Source organism: Copadichromis virginalis, linkage group LG14, assembly GCF_057382275.1.
Source record: "Copadichromis virginalis isolate Kocher_CV1m ecotype Utaka linkage group LG14, C_Virginalis_male_GT1.1, whole genome shotgun sequence".
NCBI classification, from domain to species: Eukaryota; Metazoa; Chordata; class Actinopteri; order Cichliformes; family Cichlidae; genus Copadichromis; species Copadichromis virginalis.
In genome coordinates, this window is record NC_140631.1 from 18,416,521 (window position 1) to 18,438,439 (window position 21,919).

At 42.1% G+C, this 21,919-nt stretch overlaps 1 protein-coding gene across 2 annotated transcripts in view; it reads left to right on the plus strand.

The window, feature by feature from the left end:
• Positions 1-17,577, plus strand: part of LOC146693794 (cell adhesion molecule DSCAM-like) — a 134,705-nt gene extending 117,128 nt beyond the window's left edge. The window contains exons 18-33 of one of the 2 annotated variants that reach the window (XM_085429700.1): positions 251-397; positions 1,365-1,520; positions 1,615-1,748; positions 1,876-2,029; positions 2,198-2,315; positions 2,398-2,564; positions 3,027-3,125; positions 4,111-4,299; positions 5,071-5,361; positions 7,740-7,916; positions 8,267-8,297; positions 8,537-8,652; positions 8,732-8,896; positions 10,467-10,667; positions 11,083-11,385; positions 16,213-17,577. In XM_085429700.1, the coding sequence (XP_085285826.1) occupies positions 251-397; positions 1,365-1,520; positions 1,615-1,748; positions 1,876-2,029; positions 2,198-2,315; positions 2,398-2,564; positions 3,027-3,125; positions 4,111-4,299; positions 5,071-5,361; positions 7,740-7,916; positions 8,267-8,297; positions 8,537-8,652; positions 8,732-8,896; positions 10,467-10,667; positions 11,083-11,385; positions 16,213-16,715 (2,951 nt within the window). In that variant the 3' untranslated portion in view covers positions 16,716-17,577. The remainder of the gene's footprint in view (positions 1-250; positions 398-1,364; positions 1,521-1,614; positions 1,749-1,875; positions 2,030-2,197; positions 2,316-2,397; positions 2,565-3,026; positions 3,126-4,110; positions 4,300-5,070; positions 5,362-7,739; positions 7,917-8,266; positions 8,298-8,536; positions 8,653-8,731; positions 8,897-10,466; positions 10,668-11,082; positions 11,386-16,212) is intronic. The other variant, XM_085429701.1, reaches the window with a different exon arrangement.
• Positions 17,578-21,919: the final 4,342 nt, after the last annotated feature.

The window sequence follows — 21,919 nt, forward strand, 5'->3', positions numbered from 1 at the left end:
ATTTAACATATCAGAATCACTGCAGGATGCAAATGTATATCATAAACTTCCCTCATTTTAAAATAATCATAGTTGTAAAATAAAATGATTTATAAATGGAGGTTTTGACTTAATATTTGGTGGCAGGAGGTATTTGTGTGATTTATTTTTGGATACTTGTTCAATATCCTAGATGAGGGTACTTTTCCTTAAAAAGACTCCATTATGCTTCCACTTCAATACTTTTTTTTGTCTCCCTTGTCTCTGATAGTGCCGTCTCGGCCTCCTGAAAATGTTCTGGCAGTGGCCAAGTCTCCAGAGGTCATTTCACTCTCCTGGATACCTCTACCCAGGGAGGCTCTGAACGGGAACCTGCAGGGCTACAGAGTCATCTACTGGGCCAACCTGCCTGACGGAGGTACTAGCATACACACACACACACACACACACACACACACACACACACACACACACACACACACACACACACACACACACACACACCTTTTAGTTGCCACTTAGGCCAATCCTTTGGTCCCTGTCTTTATTTCATTGCTGTTGCTTGCTTACCCAGGCACTAGGTGGCGCTGTGGTTTTGTCAAGGTGCAACAATATGATGTAAAATGGTGTTTTGAAGCTGTTTCAGTGTGTGTGTGTGTGTGTGTGTGTGTGTGTGTGTGTGTGTGTGTGTGTGTGTGTAGGACAGTTATCACTTATTCAACACTCATGGTGCTTTGTCTCTGACTCATCCTGTTTGTGGTTAGCAGCAGAACGATGAGCTCATTTTTACCCATTTTTAAAGGTTTAAATATAATTTCCAGCCACCTTGTTGCATTAATAATAATGTTTTGTTTTTTTTTACGTCTCATGCAGTTTTATCTCCTTGGGATTATAAACGTACTTGCATGTTTTATATTTTTCATATTTTGTGACCAGCATGTGACTTTTGGACAATCAGCGGTGCGTTACACTACATCCTGATTGCTCACAAATGCTAATCAGCAGTAGAAACGCGAAGCCTGCAGTTCACAGAGGGAAGATTTGTGGTTGTATTTCCTGTGAATATATAGCAGTATAGCAGTGAGCGAACCTGCAGTCTGGCTGGGCGCCATCAATAATTCACAGTGCAATAATTCCAGCGAGCCTCATTGCTTCAGCTCTGAGTGACAGGACATAAGAAGAGAGGGAAGAGAAGATGAGAGCAGAGTAAAAATCCGAGTAATAATATAATAAAGTTTTGTCGGGTTAAAATACTTTATCTAAGTTTTATCACATGTGAAGAGGGATAGTTTTGTAACTTTTCAGAGCTGAATTAACTGCTCTTGCTCTACTCTGCCGCAGTTTATACATTCAGACTTATTAACATGTTTCTTTTTTTGTGTCAGAACTGGGAGAAATCAGAAATATGACCACCAGTCAGCCTTCTCTGGAGCTCGATGGTTTGGAGAAGTACACCAACTACAGCATCCAGGTGTTAGCCTTCACAAATGCTGGAGATGGTGTCCGCAGTGAACAGATCTACGTCCGCACCAAAGAGGATGGTATAAGAAATACCAGATAACTCCCCGTTGACTATAGTTTAGTTGCTCCTGGAAAATGCTTCAGTGTAAATGGCACTGTGTTGTTCCTCTGCAGTTCCTGGGCCTCCAGCAGGAGTGAAGGCCGCGGCCTCCAGTGGCTCAGAAGTCTACGTGTCCTGGCTGCCTCCGCTCAAACTCAATGGCATCATCAGGAAATACATCGTCTTCTGCTCCAACCTGCATCCGATGGTAATAGCATTTGTATACCACAAGATTTTCATGGTCTTCTTCAGTCTTCCTCACAAGCCTCTCTGCACTTTCTCATGCTGATGCTGCCCAGTGATACATTAATCCTTTCCGTCCCTTCGCTTCACAGGTGATGAGTGAGTTTGAAGCTTCTCCAGATGCATACATCTACAGGATCCCAAACTTGGTTCTGACCAGACAGTACAGTATCTGGGTGGTGGCTGTGACTGCTGCAGGTCACGGCAACAACAGTGAGAAAATCACAGTGCAGCCTCTGGCCAAAGGTACAAAATCCTAACTAAACTGGCCTTTTTTGTGTCATGTAGGAATTTTCCCACGGATTATTTCTTTAAGTGGAATTGCATGGTTCCTTTAATAGTGGTGCTTTAATCACACAGAGCATAAACTTATAAGAAGACAGGAACAGTAACTTATTTTTGTGCTGCTTTTAGCTCCAGCTAGGATCCTGACGTTTAATGGGACAGTGACCACTCCTTGGATGAAGGACATTGTTTTACCATGCAGGGCGGTTGGAGACCCTCCTCCCACCATCAAGTGGCTCAAGGGAAAGTAGGTCTCACACAGACGCACAAACAAGCATGTAGTACTGGTCAGCAGGATACAGATAGATTATTTTCATGCCTTTTTCCAGCACCAATGGGACACCTACACCCGTCCTGGTGGATGGTCGTCGTATTGTCTACGGCAATGGCAGCTTCCTCATCCGTACAGTGAAAGCAGAGGATTCTGGGAACTACAGCTGTGTGGCCAGCAACAACTGGGGGTCAGATGAGATCACACTCAATTTGCAGGTGCAAGGTAAGAAATATTTATTTTCTACCTTTTATATACACACTCACTGGCATTTGGGTGAGGTACACCTGTTCAGCTGCTCATTAACACAAATGTCTAATCAGCCAATCACACGGCACAAACTCAGCGCTCAGGGTTTAGGCGTATAGACATGGTCAAGACCAAACCAAGGATCAGAACGGGGAAGCACCTTTGGGATCTGGTGAAACAGGAGATTCATGGACTCATGGAAGTGCAGCCAGTAAATCTGCAGCAACTGTTTAACGCTGTCATACCAATGTAAACCAAAATCTGTGAATCTGTGTCACGAAGAATTACTGCAGTTCTAAAGACAGCAAGGTGCCCAACCCAATACAGTGAACACCATATAGAGTAAACTGACTTTTTACTTGCATCAAGTGAACCATGAGACACTTTAATCCAAGCGACTAACCGAGCATTGACCTTTGTTTGTCCTCATATCCACAGTACCACCTGATCAGCCACGCCTCACAGTGACCAAGACCACCACCACATCGATCACATTGTCATGGATACCAGGAGACAACGGAGGGAGTTCAATCAGAGGTGAGGGTGTCCAACATCCACAGAACATAACATGTGCACATACAACAGACAGTACAAGGAAGTGGATGGTCAACAACATACACCTTTATATAACAACAATTACCCCCACCACCACCACCACACACAAACTGTGGCCTGACCCCCATTTCTGCTGCTCGTGTCTCATTATCTGCTGGTGCAGCACAATACTGGAGTCCTAAAAGCCAGATTAAAAAGCAGCAGGGAAGATTAGGTCCTTTTAAGTGAAGATTAAAGCGCTCCATCTTAAAGAAAGTGTAATCACACTGAGACTAGTTGTAGTGATTTATCATTGCACATAATCGAGGGGCTCCTGTGCTCAGAGCTGGAGCCGTTAAAGAAGCTGTCTATGATACCTTCTCTGTGATATTTGTTTTGCTTTCCTGCACAAAGCAACAGCCATCACCAAAATACACACATCTACTGCAAGTTTACTGATGTCTGTTTGCAGGCTAGCATGTAGCCTTTTCTCGGGATCCTGTGATGAGCGGTTGGTCTATTTTTCCTCATCCTTTGACCACAAAACCTATAAACAAACTGTGATTAAATTTTTCAGCTTCCTAGCCGATACGTGCCAAATTTATCTGAAATAGTTGGACCTGTTTGCCTTGATTCACAGTTGAGATCCTTTTTAGATGTTTAAGTTCTTCCGTGTCATAACATTTTTCGAAATTGTTCCAGGAATTTCCAGAATAAGCCTCTGTCTAAGCATTATTGAGAGTTTTCCTTTGATGATAAATGCAGGACCAGAAAACATTCTGGTGAATTAAAGGCTACAAATGTTTGTCTCTGTAAACAAAATACTTTCTTACATCCAATAATTAACTGTGGAGCCATAAATATATTAAAAAGGTAGGAACACAAGCTTACTATGTATTACTGGAAAAATATCAAATTTATTCGGACTCAGCTCACTCCAGATATACTGTGTCATGTCTTCATTCATACCTCTTTCTCCTCCTCGCAGGTTACATTCTGCAGTACTCAGAAGATAACAGTGAGCAGTGGGGCAGTTTTCCCATCAGCCCCAGCGAGCGTTCATACCGCCTGGAGAACCTGAAGTGTGGCACGTGGTACAAATTCACTCTGACGGCCCAGAATGCAGTGGGACCAGGGCGCATCAGTGAGATCATTGAAGCTAAGACTCATGGGAAAGGTGTGGAGTACTTTTTTAAAAAAAATATTATTTTTATTATTATTATTATTATACTAACAAGTATTAATATGCGAACAGCAGTGCTACAACATTGGGTATAGTTGACCAGGAAAGGGTGCTTTTAAAATAAATAATATACCCTAACCCTATACAACAAACTTTATGCCACACCTACCCCAAATTAGCAGTACTGGTAATTAATAACATATTTTTTAATGTTACTGCAATGATTACTGCACCAGTTAGGTGCAAGCTCTTTAATGAAAACTTTTTTAATGCTAAAATATAATTATTGTTGTTTTCTGTGATTTTTTTTTCTATTTTACAAAAATGCAGAAGATCATATGACCAAATGAAAGTTATTTACTTATAATTTTTAGTTTTAAAACAAGTTTTTGATATTTGTGTTTATTGTTTTATTTGTGTTTAATAAATTTGTTATGTGCTCTGCAGTCAAAGCAAAAATAGTTGTTACAGTTTTCCCACAGAGAGAGGATTCATGAGCTTAGATGAGGGAATCCATATTTGGACAAGATGGTGACATTTAGCAGCTAATGCTAGCTAGCTTCAGTGGCGAGCTTGGTGCACCCACACAGTCATGTGTGGGTGCACATGCACGGGCAGACATAGATATCTGCTAAATAGTGGTGAACTATATCTAAAATAATACTTAAGCTACTTTGATTTCAATCACTGATACTGACTTTGTTTTTCAAGGTCAGTTGGTATTTACTTGCAAAAGTTGTAACTTTCTTTCTGTATTCTCTTCAGAACCTCAATTTGCCAAAGAACATGAACTCTTCACCAGCATCAACTCCACGAGGGCCAGGCTCAACCTGGCTGGCTGGAATAACGGAGGCTGTCCAATCACCTCCTTTATACTGGAGTACCGAGCAGTGGACTTAGGCACCTGGACCACAGCCCAGCGCACATCGCTGACCAAGAGCTACATCCTGTACGAATTGCAGGAGGCGACGTGGTACGAACTGCAGATGAAGGTCACCAACAGCGCCGGCTCAGCAGAGAAGAGGATCACCTTTGCTACTTTGAATGCTGACGGAAGTGAGTTTGGATTTTAACAGTTTGCATGTTACGGATCTTTGGATGAATCATGGATGACTCAAGAAATCATAAAAATGTTTAAAGAAATACTAAAAATGTGAAAAGTAGATGGAAGAAATGTTATTAGCAAAATTGGGCTCTTACTAAAACGAAAGTCTGTTGGGAAATGTTTAACCCTGTCATTCTATTGCAAGAAACCAGTCTGAGCCCAAGACTACAGTAAATGGTCAAACATACTTAGATGTTGATGCCAGATTTGGAACTTGTCAGCAGAGCGCTGGGGAGTCTTAAACACCATCAACACTACAGGGTTGAGTTGATCTGGTTGCTGAACACTTCCATGTTGCAATAAAACCATTTTTAATTGATCATGTAATATCTAGGAATGAAGAAATTCCAGAAACTAACTTGTTGCAATGGTGGCATCCTGTTACAGTACCTCACTCGATTCCAGTGAGCTCTTTAGAACGACCTATTCTTTCACAAATGTTTGTAAAGGCAGGCCATATGGCAGGGTGGGCAACTCCAGGCCTCGAGGGCTGGTGTGTCCTTGATCCAACACAGTTGATGGCTAAATGACCTCGTCAACATGTCCTAAAGTTTTCCAGAGGCTTGGTAATGAAGTAATCATGTGATTCAGGTGTTTTGACCCAGGGTGATATCTAAAACCTGCAGGACACCAGCCCTCGAGGCCTGGAGTTGCCCACCCCTGCCGTATGGCTTGGTGGTTGATTTTATACAGCTGTGGCAATAAAAACATTAAAATTAAAAGATTTAGAGGTGTGGTCCCGTACCTTTGTCCGTATAGTGTATTTACAATGATTGCAATTAACAGTAATAATAATAGTAATTGTTTATTTATACAGAAAACTGTAGAGTGTTCCAGAGTTTGAAGAATATTTCCAATGAGCAGAAAAATTTGAAACGAATAACAAGGTATCCTACATGAAAAATACACAAAAATAGCTCATAATAAGAATCAAAATATATTAGCTGTTAAGAAGGGTCAAACTGTTAAAGGAAGACTTGAATCGAAGGCTGTTCTGAGCCGAGGAAACACTACAGCAAAAGTGTGATCCTTTCGTTGCTTCTCAGACTTGAGAGGTCTGTTCAGTAAAGCTTCTGTTAAATACTCTGGTGCTGTTTGCTGCTCGCAGAGTCGGCGTTACACCATAAAGTGCCATTCTGCACTTCTGCCTACAGTCGAGAATGTATTTTTTATTTAGATTGTCTGTCCCACTGTTTTATCAGCCTTTGAACAAGGCTCAGTAAGAGAATGGGGATGGTCTTCTGATTCTCCATGGGCTGTGGCGTCGCTCTATTTGCCTTGGGCTACAGATTGTGTTAGTCATGCACAAAGGATCTGTGAAGAAGGATAGGAACTTGTAAGCACTGTGCTCTCCAGACGGTTAACTTATTTCCTTTGAAGAGCTTTGCTGAGATGTGTAAGCTGCCTGTAAGGGTGTTATGTGTGCGTGCATGCATGTATGTGAGTGAGTGTGTGTGGGACACAAGTGTGTGTGGATGCTATTGTGAGTGTGAGAGTGGGTCTACAGCTTAATGCAGCTGCTGAGAAGCAGTCCTGCGGACTTAACACCACATATTCAGTCTGCTACAAACCTGGTTCCCCATCATCCCCCCACCAGCTATGGCAGATGGCTGCCCCTCCCTGAGGCTGGTTTCGCCAGAGATTTTTTCCTGTTGAAAGGGAGTTTTTCCTTCCCACTGTTGCTAAGTGCTTAATCAAAGCAGTCATTTGATTGTTGGGGTTTTCTGTATTGTTGTAAGGTCTCTACCTTACAATATAAAGCACCGGGAAGGGACTGTTGTTGTGATTTGGTGCTATATAAATAAAAATAAATTGAATTGAACTGAAAAGGTTTTGAGACCAGGAAGAAAATAGTTTAACTAATAAATTAAGACCAGATGAAAACAGCTACTTCACAAACATAGACAGGAAATGGACAAGCTGATCCAATGTTGCCAATGTGCATGCCGTTTAAAACAGCACCAAAATGTCACAAATACATATATTTTTGCAAGTTAAAAAGTGTGCAAAGGTTTGCAACCATGTTAACCAGGTTTAAATCCACCGACTGGTCATGTGTACTCGAGTCTTCTCTTGGGGTTCGGCTGAATCCTTTGTGACATCCCAATAAAGAACACGCATGTGGAAAAGCAGCATCCTAAGAGAGAATCAGCATCTTATCATCCCTGTATTCTTTAACTGTGTTGCATAAAAGCTTATCTTCAGTGTTTGTCTTGCAGGAAACCATCAACAGCACTTTGTTGTTGTAGAATATTAAATGTTTTTGAAGATTCAAAAGCAAAGTATTTGAAAATGTTAACAAATGTTGTTTTTTCACCCTCCTTTCAAGGCACCATCCCTCCTCTGCTGAAAACAGGAGATCCCATCTCAGACAACATGTCAGGCAGTGGAGGTCTGAAGATGGTGGTGACCATCACCTCTATTCTTGTGGTGGCTGTGCTGGTTTTTATTATGCTCATGGTGCTAAAGAGGAGAAGGCGGGAGCAGAGGCTCAAAAGACTCAGAGGTGGGTTGTGGATTAAGTTGTGTTGCTTTTATAATTTGTATGAATTTGCATTCTGTTTACAGTGTGAAGTGTAAATCTGGTCCATAAACCCAACATGTCTGTGTGCAAACCTGATCTCCATTACACAGATAAGCACTCGGACAAAAATGTGTTGTGTAATTAATCTTAAATGTAAAACTTTAGGCTTAGTTTGCCTTTAAAATGAAGAAATTGCCTCTGTGAGTATTTTGCACCTGGCGCCTTTCTGTAAGAGTTGTTGTCAGTGATTGTAGACTCTTAGCGCTGCTGTGGATTATCAACTAGGACAGTGCTATTATAGTATATTAACTGCCTCTTTGCTGACTTCACAGATGCCAAAAGCCTGGCAGAAATGCTGATGAGGTATGTGTTCCTAATTTTAATTTATGCACACAGCTTTCCTTTGAGCGGGGAACATAAATCACTGTGTAGCCCGGAGTTACAGTGCCCATCAGTAAGAATCAAATATATCGCATGCACACTGTCCCTCCTGCTTTCTTACAGCTACTTATCAGCTTAAATTAAATTGAATTAGCATTTCTGCAATATAGTGCAAAATCACAGCTGAAAAGTAAGGATTTTTTTCCTATTAATCTCCTCAGTAAGAACACCCGGACCCCTGACACAGTGAACAAGCAGCAGCAAACGCTAAGAATGCACATCGACATCCCCAGAGCACAGCTCCTCATCGAGGAGAGAGACACCATGGAGACAATCGGTAAGGCCCTCAAAGTCAGACTTGTGCGTCTAAGTGTAAAATATGGACGATACTTAAAGTCTTTTCCTCCGTTTTGCAGATGACAGGTCTACCGTGCTGCTGACAGACAATGACTTTGGGGAGACCAATAAACAGAAGTCCTCCACAGTGACCCACACAGTCCACTACCAGTCTCTGTCACAGGCCACTGGACCGCTGGTGGATGTGTCCGATGCTAGGCCTGGAACCAGTGAGTCCCACCACCGTCAGTGCTCAACATTTATTTCCTCTACTACTAATAATACTAATACTACTGCAAGTGCTGTGCTGTGCTTCTAGCATACTGTTGAATACTGTCTTGTGGATAAAGCAGTAATATTGTTTTATTTGGTTGTTCTGCAGCTTCATCTTAAACCATAAAACACAAACAGTAAAAGCTTTTCAGTGCAAATCGCGCTGAAGTACAGTACATGCAAAGCAAATGGGTTTTCTAGCCGGTCTGAGTTTAACAGTAGGCAGCTCACGTGGAGTATTGTACCACCTTTCAGCAGTGAGATGACAAAGCACAACAGCTGGGCTTCTGGTGTTTGAGTCCCACTGAAGCAGAAGTGATGAAGAGCTGTTATCTCCCTGCCTTTTCTTGACATATTCCCATCTGACTGCCGTGCTCCAACTGGCCAGCTGGACCCGAGTACAGACGCAGACCTCAATGCACACACTTAGTGATGTACCAAAGTGATTTTGTGCAGAAAGTTAGCTGCAGATGGATTCACCTAACAATATATTGTGGTATTTGTAACACCGAGTCACGCGGTTCATTTTGTCCTAATTAAATGGCTTAAACTTTAAATTATTCATTTTACAACAGGCTGTTTGAAATGTAAATCAAAACTAAATGGAATGATTATATTCTACTTTATAGTAGAAGACTCAAGGTGCTGAACTGACAGGGTGAGATAACCTCCCTCTCCAAAAGTACAGCAGCAGGGTTCTTGACTGTAAAAAATATGACTGTAATTCATCAGAAAAGTTCTTAATTTTCATTAACATGTGCTTTTTAGCTTTACTTGATATCTGCCAACACATAAACAAGACATAAACAGAACAACAGCATATCTGTGCTCACATAAAATTGAAAACATGGGCACGAGTCCAATATTCATCACAGTCAAACACACGCATTTGCAGTCATTTTTAATCAAACAGCCACACGATTGGGTCGTTTAATTTGTCCGGTGGGGCATGAACCCAGATGCTGACTCTGCTTTTTTTTCCTCCTCCCTGCTGCTGGCCAAACACCTCCATCATTTATCCCCCCATCCGCACAGATAAAATTACAGCCTGACCTACTACAATTACCAGCACTATTCTTCTCTGCACAGATCCAATCCAGGCCTTTTTTAAAGACTGAATCTGCCCAGCAGTGAATAGACCAGTAGTCTGTCTGGGTCAGGGTGATAGGTGACGGTTTGTGTGTCTGTCTGCAATGAGACAATTGGATTGAGTGTAATGTTCAGTTCTCTTAGAGAGAATAATTGTAGCTTTACATGAAAGCCCAGCAGGAAACGCACATATTCACTTTTTAAATCCCTGCACAGTTACGGAAAAAATGTGTTTTTTTGTTCGCATCCATTTGTCTCGTGCCTGTCATGTGTGGTGGACTCTGCAATGGTTGCTAGGACTAAATAGATCTATCCATGTCATTTAACAATTATTTATTAGATAACTAATAGTTAAACTAAAAAATATGCCTTTTGTTGTGTCAGAGGACTTTGGTGGTTTGAAAATTATTACCTGTGTTCATTAACAGTGCGACCCCCTCTGTCCTTACTTAGATCCCACTGCCAGACGCACTGCCAAAGCTGGTCCTGCCGCAGCACGGAGCCGATACGCCAGCCAGTGGACTCTGAACCGGCCACACCCCACCAGCTCCTCACACACCCTGACCACTGACTGGAGACTCCCCACTCCGCGTGCCACTGGATCTGTGGACAAAGAGAGCGACAGCTACAGTGTCAGCCCCTCACAGGATACAGGTAGAGCAGTGCTGTCCAGAAACAACATGGACTCATATGTAGCCCTTGGTAGAATTCAGGGTTTAAAGTTGGAGGAGGTGACGGAAATCGTGTTGCTGTTGGGAGATGTTCAAGTGTGAAGAGTCAGCATGAATATCACGTTGGCTTTTCTCTGCAATCCAAATCATTTGGGCTGCAGTTTTTTATTCCAAACTGCAGTTTTGGGGCGTACTCTTGGCTGAAGATTGCAGGGTACAAGTCCAACTTGAACCCACGCATTTTTTATATTTAAAACACATTAAATAATAAATAAACCTGAAAAGCACAGGAAATACGGCAATAATCCACATATATGATAAACCGTAGCTTTTCATAATACACCATTCTTTACAATAACTAAGCATGTGCTATACGATGTGTGACTTGTGACCCTCAGATCGCGCACGGAGCAGCATGGTATCAACAGAGAGTGCCTCCTCCACCTACGAGGAGCTGGCCAGAGCCTATGAGCATGCCAAGATGGAGGAACAGCTCCGCCATGCCAAGTTCACCATCACCGAGTGCTTCATCTCTGACACCTCATCTGAACAGATGACAGCAGGGACCAACGACTACACCGACAGCCTGACCTCTAGCACACCGTCCGAGTCGGGCATCTGCCGCTTTACCGCTTCTCCGCCCAAACCTCAGGATGTCAGCAGGGTCATGAACATGGCCGTGCCCAAAGCGCACAGACCTGGTGAGGATGTGGTGTTTGTCACGCCCAGCGTACACACAGTTCGTAGCTGAACCACCCTTTCTGACAGTAAACTGCATTTAGATGTACAGAAAAGCTTCTATATTCGTCTTCTTCATTAGGAAAACTAGTTGAGAGAATTTAACCAGAAATCTAAGACAAAAAATGTGGGCAGCTGCAATCATTTATGCCACATGCTTGAGACTGACTGGGTTGCTCATCTGAACATAGCTTAACAGATGTTGCAGAGATCCATTTGCTTTCATGTGCACCTCTCTCACCTGTGTGGTTCGCACAGGAAAATTTGAGCTACTTCTTCACCAACAATGTGAGCAAACATGTCCTGGAAAGATTTTTGTTCTCCTGTTGCAGCCAACACAAGCTACAACAACACGAGCTACAACAACACGAGCTACAAGCCGACAGGCAGGTATAGTTTTGTGTAATGGGCAGAACAGCTAAATCACATTACATTAAAGATTTTCTCTAACCTCTCTAGTCTTTCAACAAAACCAGTGACTTTGGTCTCTTTGGTTTTTAAGCTGTTTTGTAAATGACCACATATTATTCTGCAGAAGCCGGTCAGTTCACTTTATGGCCACTCTCTGCTTTAATTCAGCTGCCATCAGCTTCCCATCCTAAGGATGCATCCCCTTAGTCTTCACCCAGCTGGTGCTAAGGTATTGTCTCATTAAACCAGTACAGAGCTCTTTACAGGCCTCCTGGGAGAGTAGCTCCTTGTTTTGGCAACTTTTAGGCCCTTAACAAAGCAACAAGAAGAATTCCAATATGCAGTTTTCCCTGCTGAACCCCGGGGAAGCTCGTCATTGTTAGAAAACAAAAAAACGTTTTACTAGTAATTGATACGTATGTTTTGTTGTTGTTTTTTAAACTGTGACTCCAAAGTTTTTCATTACTTCTGCAATTTGAGGTAGACCTGCTGTGCTGTGCTCTCTCCTCTCGGTTTGTAGTCTTACCTTACGTGACCCTCTGCTCCTCCTGGGAGATTTGCAGCTCAGTTACAAGATCTGGCAGTCCCGCTGCAAAGCTGCTGGCCACACACAGAAGCGCAGACATTCAAAAACACACACACGTATTCACAGCTCTTTTGTCATCCCCTCTGATCTCTGGGGCCGCAGATAATTAGCAGAGTCGAAGGTGTTTGGAAATTTAGGTCTGTGTTGTTGTTATTTTGTTTCTCAACAATAAGCATCCCAGAATCTTCAGTTTGACCTGACTGGGTTGAGGCCTCTTAGGCTTCATTATGTTTGTAACATTTATGCACAGGACGGCGGACTCGTATCACCAGTTTAGCGGAGAGAGAGGTCGGCTAAAGGCTATCAGTCAACCTAATCTCTATTGCCTATTGTCACTCGGCACAAAACGGCTCTTTACCGCCACACTGGAGACCTGTCAGTGTGATACCAGACTCTTTTCAGGCTGGTGTGGGAGCGCGGAGTGTTGAGACCCTGGTGTCATTTACATTAGTAATTGACACCAGGTCTGGTAGGTACGGCTTTTCTTAGCTGTATAAGCATTGTGTATTTTGCTGCCTTTGCAGTTAATGGACTATAAAATGACTACATGGTTTTCTGGAAGTTTACAGTTAACAAAGATTTATCAAAGCTCTATTTATTAGTAAGTTGTCTTGTAGAGTACAGAGAGAGAGAGATGCAAAACATTAACCAATCTGGCCAAAATTATTTAGAAACACTGTATGCATATTACTGTTGAATATGTGGATGCAGGATCTCTGTCACCCAGGTCACGGTAGTCCTGAGAGCTTGAAAAAAGAAGGGAATGGGCCTTCTTTTATTTGTGATGACGTGTCCCCCTCAGGATCATCTCCAAAAGGAGAAAGTCCCCAGAAGACCTTCCTGGCCAGTTACCTGGGACTGAAAAAGCCTCTTGAATGAGAGTTTAAATGTTTTCAAAGACCAACAGAAGTCCAATTACAGGGAAATAGTGCTATCCAAAGCACAGGTGAGCATGGAAACTGGATGATAGGCGTAGTTCATCACTTATGGTGTGCACTTGCCCAGGACCGCTGCCGTATTAAACTTCTTAAAAGACATTTTTAATGCCATGTCATGCTTGCTTCTGCAGGTGTAGCCATACAGACGTGAAAGCAGTATCGATCTTTCCAACAAGCTCTTAGAAGAGAGTGATTTTCCCAAAATGCCAGACAGCTCATTTAAAACATCTCCACACTTGTAAATTCTAAAAAATACAGACCCAGTGTGGAGGTTGTTTTGCTTGACTGTGGGTAAATGACCTGACTTCAACCCTATATTTGTCTCTATTACACCTGAGTGACATGAGCTCACCTAACCTGTCCATGCAGGGGTCAAAGGTGCTGCTTTCCACTGGGCCTTTGCAACAAATCCTCTGGATTTACGGGGCCATGAGCAGCAATCGTCGCACAATCAGCTTGTAAATATTTTGCGCGTAGCTCTTCCTTAACGACACACATAATATCCTTTGCAGAAGACTACAGCGATAAGGTAACAGACACTTGCACAGATTAATGTGTTTGGCAGAGAGCTGCGGTTGTATCGTGGCTACACATAACGCCCCATTACTGAACGATCGGAAATTTACTGGCTGATGAATTTTCAAACCACATTTCTAATGAGCCCCCACGGAATCACTTAAATCTATATTTAATTCAATCAACACTCCTCCTCATTCATCATCTTTGGTGGCACTAATAGGGCTTGTTATGAAACACAGTAAATTATTCATTCTCCCCGTGAACCCAGAAATCCATTCTCCAAGGTCACGTTGGGCTGAAAGTGCAAACATGACCTCGGCTAATGCTGTGCAGGCAGGAAGTGTGGGTCTACATATAGCGTATACTTCTGTGCATGTGTGGGCCGAGTACATGTGAGTGTGTCAGTGTGCGTGGGAGAGAGAGTGCATGCGTTGAAAATGTTATTTTAGCGTTAAATTGTACACGTGTTGAAATGTTGATCCCTGCTCCCGTGAAACATAAACGCTCCATGACTAATGAAACAGTGCAGGTGCTGCTCAGCTCATCAAGTGTTCAATCTCGCCGCAGAGCACCCAATCTGGTAACCTGACGCTCTTTTGAGATTGGCTTGTTTGCTGTGTTAAACATGTAATCCACTCAGTAGAATGGATACAATAGCAGTAAACTCGCTGAACCCAAAGCGCCTCTCCTAATCCAACACCTCACAGGATTATTTAACAATTGACAGGACAGCATTTAGTCAAAGTTTATCACTTGGTCAAGATATTAAATCTGACCTGCTTTATGTGTCCACAGGCCTTTGAAGGTTCTTCTCATTCCTGCAGTGAAACACTGAGAGAAAAGTGCAAATTGACAAATGAATGAATGTCATACATATATGCCGGTGGCAGAGACAAAGGCCATAACTCAGTTTCATCGCTTTAAGAGGAGAGAGCCACTGCATCACTGCATCCGTCCCTGACAGTGATAGCAAAGTTAACACTGTAATATTCATTTTCCTATTACATTATCTCCTGCACTCTTTTCCCAATACCAACTCTTAAATTAAATAGATTCACAAATAGCGAAGATTGGTATTACATTAAAATAATAGTCGTGAATCATAATCCCGAGAGGGGCCCAAGGTGAGAAAATGTACCGGCGTGAATGTGAATTAAATATAGATTTCTTTTCCGGCTCTGTGCAATTAATTTAAACTGAGGGGAAGGAAGAACAAGCAGGGAGCCCAGAAAGTAGCTTCACTGTTTCAGGGCAAGCAGAGGCATCTCTTAAAATCAGCTTATGTTAAATGATATCTCAAAGATTTCTTTATTTCCTCCTCACTGAAGCAGTGCCTTAGATTGATTTAAATACCCCTGATAGCTGACAATAAATAACGCTTCCCAAATCGATGTCTTCAGCAAATCAGCAAATGACCGCGTGTAATCTTGTGATGAAGAAGCCAAGGAGAATTATCACCCGACTCTATTGCCAGTAGCTCTGCAGAGCATTTTAATGGCTTTCACCTCATTGCTTTGGTTTATGGTGCATAACATAACTACTCATTAGTCCCACTGGTCTTAGCATTTCCTCCAGACACAGAAGCTAAATGATTTAAAAAAAACATCCTGACACCCATTATAAACTGTCTCGCCCCCCAAAACCGTTAGAATCTATGTAATTGAGCATTTAGCAGCTAGAGATAGAAAAGACAGATATTTCCATCATGGGCAGAGAAAAAGAAAGCTACCCAAGGTTGGTAACCCCACTGGCAACCTCCGGTCTCTAGAGAAGAATATGCAGATGGTGAGTAGTTGCTGAAGTTTTCTGGGTGAAATTGGTCACAGGAACCCTGGGTGCTGCACCTTGGTCTCTACCAGATTATTTGCATGGAAAACACAGATTTGTCTGCAAACACTCTCTAACTAACCACCTAGCACCAGCCAGACTAGGAGAACAATTCACCTTCACAGCCTCAGCACTGAGACCAACATGATTCAAAAGGTGCAACTCCATTGCAGTCCTCACTTCTTCATTACTGCTTTGTGAGTAAGTGACGAAGGTGTTTTCCAGACATGTCAGTGTCTTCAGTACAAACTGTGGGCAACTGCAGCAATCTGCAAGCAACCAAGCAACCTCAAGGAGGTTTGGGTGTAGCGCTGCATACTTCTTTGTGACCACTTTATAGTATTAGCAAGCATCCTCCTGCTGTGGTTTCTCATTAACCAGTGGTTGCCATGCAGTCTCCAACTGGTCTTTAGGCCTCTGTGAGTGGGACATTAGTTAGTTTCACAAACACCTTAGAAGCTGACAGCATTTTTAGTCTTTTTGCTTGTCTCCTGTGTGTCACCTCCCAGGAGGAGAGCTGGTCCACTTGCCGCCTTACCTCCGTATGGACTTCCTGTTGAACCGCGGCGTGCCTCTTCCAGCCCGAGGTGGGGGCGTCAGCAGCAGTAGTGGCAGCAGCAGCAGTGGAGGTGGTGCTGGAGCAAGTGGAAGTGGTGCCGGTGCTACAGGGGAAACAAGAGGAGGCGGAGGAGCCATGGGTCAGACCTGCCTGGAGCCCCAGAGGAGCCGTACCCTGAAGAGGCCACCTCCCATGGAACCCACCCCTATGGAAGTGCCCTCACCCAGGGAGGTTCAGCAGTGGCAGCCAGGAACTGCTTCCACCCTCCCACACAGGGATGTCCGGGAGAGGGGAGAGGCCCGTGGTGAGGTCCGGGGAGAGGTCCCTTCCTCAGGAGATCTAGCCCAAGCACAGGCTGCCAAGCTTAGCACCTCCCAGGAGTCACTGCTGGACTCCAGAGGACACCTGAAACAGAGCAACAACCCCTATGCCAAGTCTTACACTCTGGTATAACACTGGGACACAGAGGACTGCTTCAGACAACAGGACTACTGCAGACACACTGGAGGAGGAAGGACAAGAGGCAGACGAAAGGCACAGGACGGACAGTTTTCCACAACAGAAATTGTTGTATATAGAGCTGTTTCTGACATGCGTCTGAAGTGGATGCTTTTCTTTGAGTCTGTCTTTCTTTCTTTCACTCTTTTCTTTGTTTCCTCTCTCGCTCTTCTCTGTTGCTTTCACACCTTTCATTCTCTCACGCCTCGCTCCTCTTCTGATGAAATTTTCTCTCACAGTTTTTATTTTCTACTTGAATATTCTTTTATTCTAAAGTGACAAAATATGAGGATTGCCAAAATGATTTATTTAAAATTTGAGAAAGAGAAAAAAATACTATTGAATTTATATCAAGGACAATTATAGTCATTATTAATATTACTATTATTATATAAAACAGAAAATATTTAAAAAAGAAGAAGGGACAGGGAGGAGGACTCTGCAGGAGAACGTTGCTTTCTTAATTTATTTTTGTTTTATTGTCGCAGTGTGATGAAATCTGTGGTTGGGAAACTGAGGGGGTTTTTAGCACTACAAGGAGCCAACAGAGGAGAAGAGGAGAGACCCCAGACGTGACCGCCAATGCTGACCAATCGTAATGTTTTTCAACCTTTCTGACGACTGCATGGCGACTGATCCAATGACAATTAATAGGAATGGCTGGACATCCCAAAAAAAAAAAGAAGAGACAGAGAAAGAGAATTTTTGTCACACTATGAAATTATACAATGTGAATATATATAAAGAGATCACTTTTATTTGTGGATATTATGGGGAAAATGATTTGGTTAATAAAGTCCTTAGTCATGTTTGCACACATCTGAGTTTGATTTATATTTCCAAAGATCAATATCCCTCCTTTTTCTTTAACCTGGTTGTTCTTATACTTTCCACCTACTTTCCTAATTTACCAAAAAAGGGCAGCCATATCTGGTAATATCTAAAAGAGGTTTGATCAATGACCTCCTGATGGCTGCAGCCTGATTTTCTGCATATTTAACATCATTTTGACAATCTTCAAAGTTTTTTACTTTGAAGATTGTTCCTGGAAATGCATTAGTGTGCAAAATCCAAACACTAGTGCATCCAAAATAGATTAATAATTAAAAAAGTAAGCTTTCCTTTACCTTTTGTTTTTTGTTTTAACTTTGGTAATAACAGCTTACAGTTAATGAAAATCTGAAATCCTGTATCTTAAATTATTAAAATGTTTAATTTCCAGTGTGAGTAAATTACTATTCAGACAGTGCAAATACCTTGTATCACTATAGTTCAGTACACACAGCTGTCATTGGGGAACAATGCATCGAAGCCACAGAAGTTGACTGCTGAAAATATTAATGGAAAGTTGACTAGAAGTGAAACGTGTGGTAGGGAAAGGTCCACCGGGTGCAGGGGTGTTTGCAGCCGTGACAAGATTGTCAAAAAGAACAAAACTGTTCCACTTGGGAGAGCTGGAAACTGAACACAACGCACACAAAAGAAGAGACTATCACAACTAACCAGGAAGTAACAGAGCAGAAATGCAGACTTTACACAGAGACAAAAGGTAAACAGACAGAGACGGTGACAGGACTGAGAGAGGCAGGAAATACACAAACTAACAACTAAAACTGTCAAAGAACTAAAGGCACAGATAACTGAGGTAAGGAAAGCAAACTGCAATATAAAGAGAACAGAAAACAACATTACAGAATAAGATTGATGAAAAATACAAAACTAGAGAAACTAAACATCTCAAAACTCAAAACCACAGTCCAAGACCCACAGAGGTTGCATTCGAGGTGTATGATCTGTCAGACATGGTCTAGGCTTCTGGCTGGAAGCTGTGCAATATCAAACCCGCAACTCCTCCCAGAGTTAATTTATTTCGTTTGGGGATAGTTGTAGTTTGGGAGTTTGTAAGATATTTATATAGCCATCGCCATTTGAGGAAAAGACCTTCATCTAAAAAGCTGCTGGCAGTACAAAATATAATTAAACTGTAAAGGAAAAAGTTGAAAAACCATTAACAAGTAAGTAGGAGATGAAAGGTTTAATGATATCTGGAAAACAAATCCATAAGTTGCTTCATTTGTATACTCATACAGCAGAAAAAAAAACTGAATTAACGTTTACCTTTTGCATTGATCGGCTGACTGTCCGACGTCACAGTGGAACCATAACACCGATCATCTGACAGCACTTGATGTCCATTGTTAACCTGAACTATTCCCAATTTTGTGTGAATTACCAGTTACTGTGAAATCCATACATACATCATATCATGGCAATATGCAATTTAGAGATATCTGCCTGTAGAAAGGTAGGCTTAGTACACTAAACTAAAAGTAACACAAAACCACTTTAAAGAAATCTTAAATTTTTAAAGATCATTTTTTATTATTATTCTCTTATTTTTCTTATTTTGTCGAAACATTTCTCACCAACATAAGCATCCACAAAAACTGAGCTGAAGCACAAAAATACACACATCATTAAAAAACAAACACGTCACGTTTTACAGAGGATTACTGGTGTGTAGAAGTTGTTTGAATGCAATGAATCGGTCTCTTGAGTGTGTCCACACGTCAGCGGGGAGCATGTAACAGCGAAGAACAACCTTGGCATGGCACAAGCATTAATTAAAACAGGCTTGTGTGGATGCTCGGCGTTGGTTTTGATCAACAGATGGCACTGTGCAGTCACTGAATCGAGTCCTTTTGCTGATAACAAGCAGTGAGCGTGTGGACTTGGAGGAGGTGGAAAAGGATGGTTCAGCACCAAAACTATTTGTGACAACCTGGAGAGAAACATCAAGGGCAACCCAGCATCCATTCCAGCGTGTGTCTGCCATTTGCAGGAGCACGCCACCCCGAACACTGTGAATTATTCATGCCAGCGCTGACACTGGGGGCTAGATCAGGTTTACACTGTCACAGTGATCCCCACGGTGCCCCAAATGTGGATGAGACAGCAGAAGCTGGGAAAAGATTGCTTGCACCCCAATGAATAACCACACACACACACACACACACACACACACATTATGCTAATCCTTGGTGGTAAATCGATGCAGCTGAAGTTGCTTTAAGTTGTTCTGTTGCTGTTTTATTCTTCCCTTTATGGTGCGTACATTTGTCCATTCAGTGCAACACAAAAATGATCTGCTGCAGGCTCTGAAATTGGCTACCAGGAAAACTTCATGCAGTTGCTATAAATGTTTGCAAGGAAACGGTCACACTGGAAATCAAATTTAGCACCGTGGGCGAATGACAATAATTGCAGTTTCTTTTTTAAACCTGTGGACTCCCTTCGCTGGTGTGTGGTATTATAATAAAGATAGATTGCCCACCTGCACACCAAGAATACTTCATGCCTGTTCACTTGCCCTCATACATTAGGAAGAAGTAGGACTGGGGTGTTAGTGTGTGACTTGCCTCCTGGCTGTGGGCCATTATCGCGCCTCCAACCACGCTCAGCAGCCACAGAGGGAAACTCTGAGATAGTGGAACGGGATGAGGAGGTTTTAAAGCTAAAAGTGTAGTGCAGTGGTTTGTAACCGTTCTTTCTTTTGCTATATGAATTCAAGTAACCTTTAAGCAACACTATGCATACACTTTTAGTTTAGTTAGCTGTTCTATCCATTTATCTCTTACTTGTCTCTGACTTTTCTGCTAGCTTGCTTGCGGAATAATTTCAGATTCAATATGTGGGTATACTTTGTGGGGAAAAATATTGTTTATTTTGAGCAGCAGAATTTGCCGTACCGAGTAGACCTCTCCCACGGGAATGAGGCTGTACTGTATGACTGCTAATTTTCAGAAGGAGCCCTTGTGTGCTGTGGTGCAGATTTTTAGTAGATTTCTTCTAACTCTCCTAGGAGGATACCATAGCATGATGTGCACTGTCAGTGAACATACGAGGTTAGGAACAGTCAAGAGAGCTCCCAGGTGGTTTTCATAATGAGGTGCCTTAAGGGTTGGTAGGAGACAGGGGTGCAATTTAGAGAGCATGAAACGGAAGGAAATTCCCCCGGAGTTCTCAGATTGTTCCCACTGTGTTTATCTCTCCGAGGCCCATTATTTTTCTTCTCAGTCTTGACCTCCATCTCGCTGCTCTGCCTCTGTATTGATCCTGCAGCGTCTGTCCTTGTCTTCAGTGAAGGACTTGAAGAGCACAGTATTTTTCTGACAAGAAGATTATTTCACATGGGTTCCCTTTGTCATCTCAAGCAAACCAGTGGACTTTCAGTACTTAACGAGTTAGCTGTGGAATTGTAGGCCAACAAATACACTTCAGATGTTTACACACTCTCATCGTGGACATGAAGTTCATGGTAATTTTGGGCTTTTAATCATTTTTTTGAACTCTTCTTCTTCCGAGGTAGAATGATTGTAGAGCATACACCTTTAAGGTCTAAAAAATAATAATAATTGAGTGCATAAGTTTAAATTTATTCTCTAATCCACACTGATTAAAAAAAAAGAATAAAATATACATACACCAGCAATAATGAGACATTGCTAAATGTCCCTTAGCAAGTTGCACCACGACCAGACACTATTGGTAGCAATCAACAAGTTTGGGTTAAATATTATATATATGGTAGATTTAATTTAGACTGGTTAGTTTCCTGCTAAAGACATGGTTAATAATAATGCAAATTTTCTTTTTTCTTTTTTTTTTTGCCTGTCCCGTTTGGCTCTTTTGCCATCAGAATTGTTGTCTAAAGGCAAAGAAAGATGCCCAACGGATTTACTTTACCAAATTGACCATCCCAGCCTTGCCATAATGGTCCATTTGATTCACCTTTTATTGTTTATTTTATTTTCACTTACTGAATAGACAGACTTGAATGGGGGAAAGAAGGGGAGAAAGAAAGAGGGAAAGAGAAACAGCTGAGAAGAGGGACGGGGGAGAAGGGCAAAAACCAACAGAATGAGCAGAAAAAAAAAAAGAAGAAAAAAAGAAAAAAAAATGCATATATCAATCACCTGGGTCACCTGCTGAGAAAGAAAAAAGAAAACAAGCAGAAGAGAACAAGAGTAATAGAATAAACAACATCACAATGATATATGGGAATATGACAGTAAATACTAAATATTAAACATTATTGTGCAGCACATAAGATCAACAGAACACAGTGTGCTTTGAGGTAGGAGCCAAAAAGGGTGTAG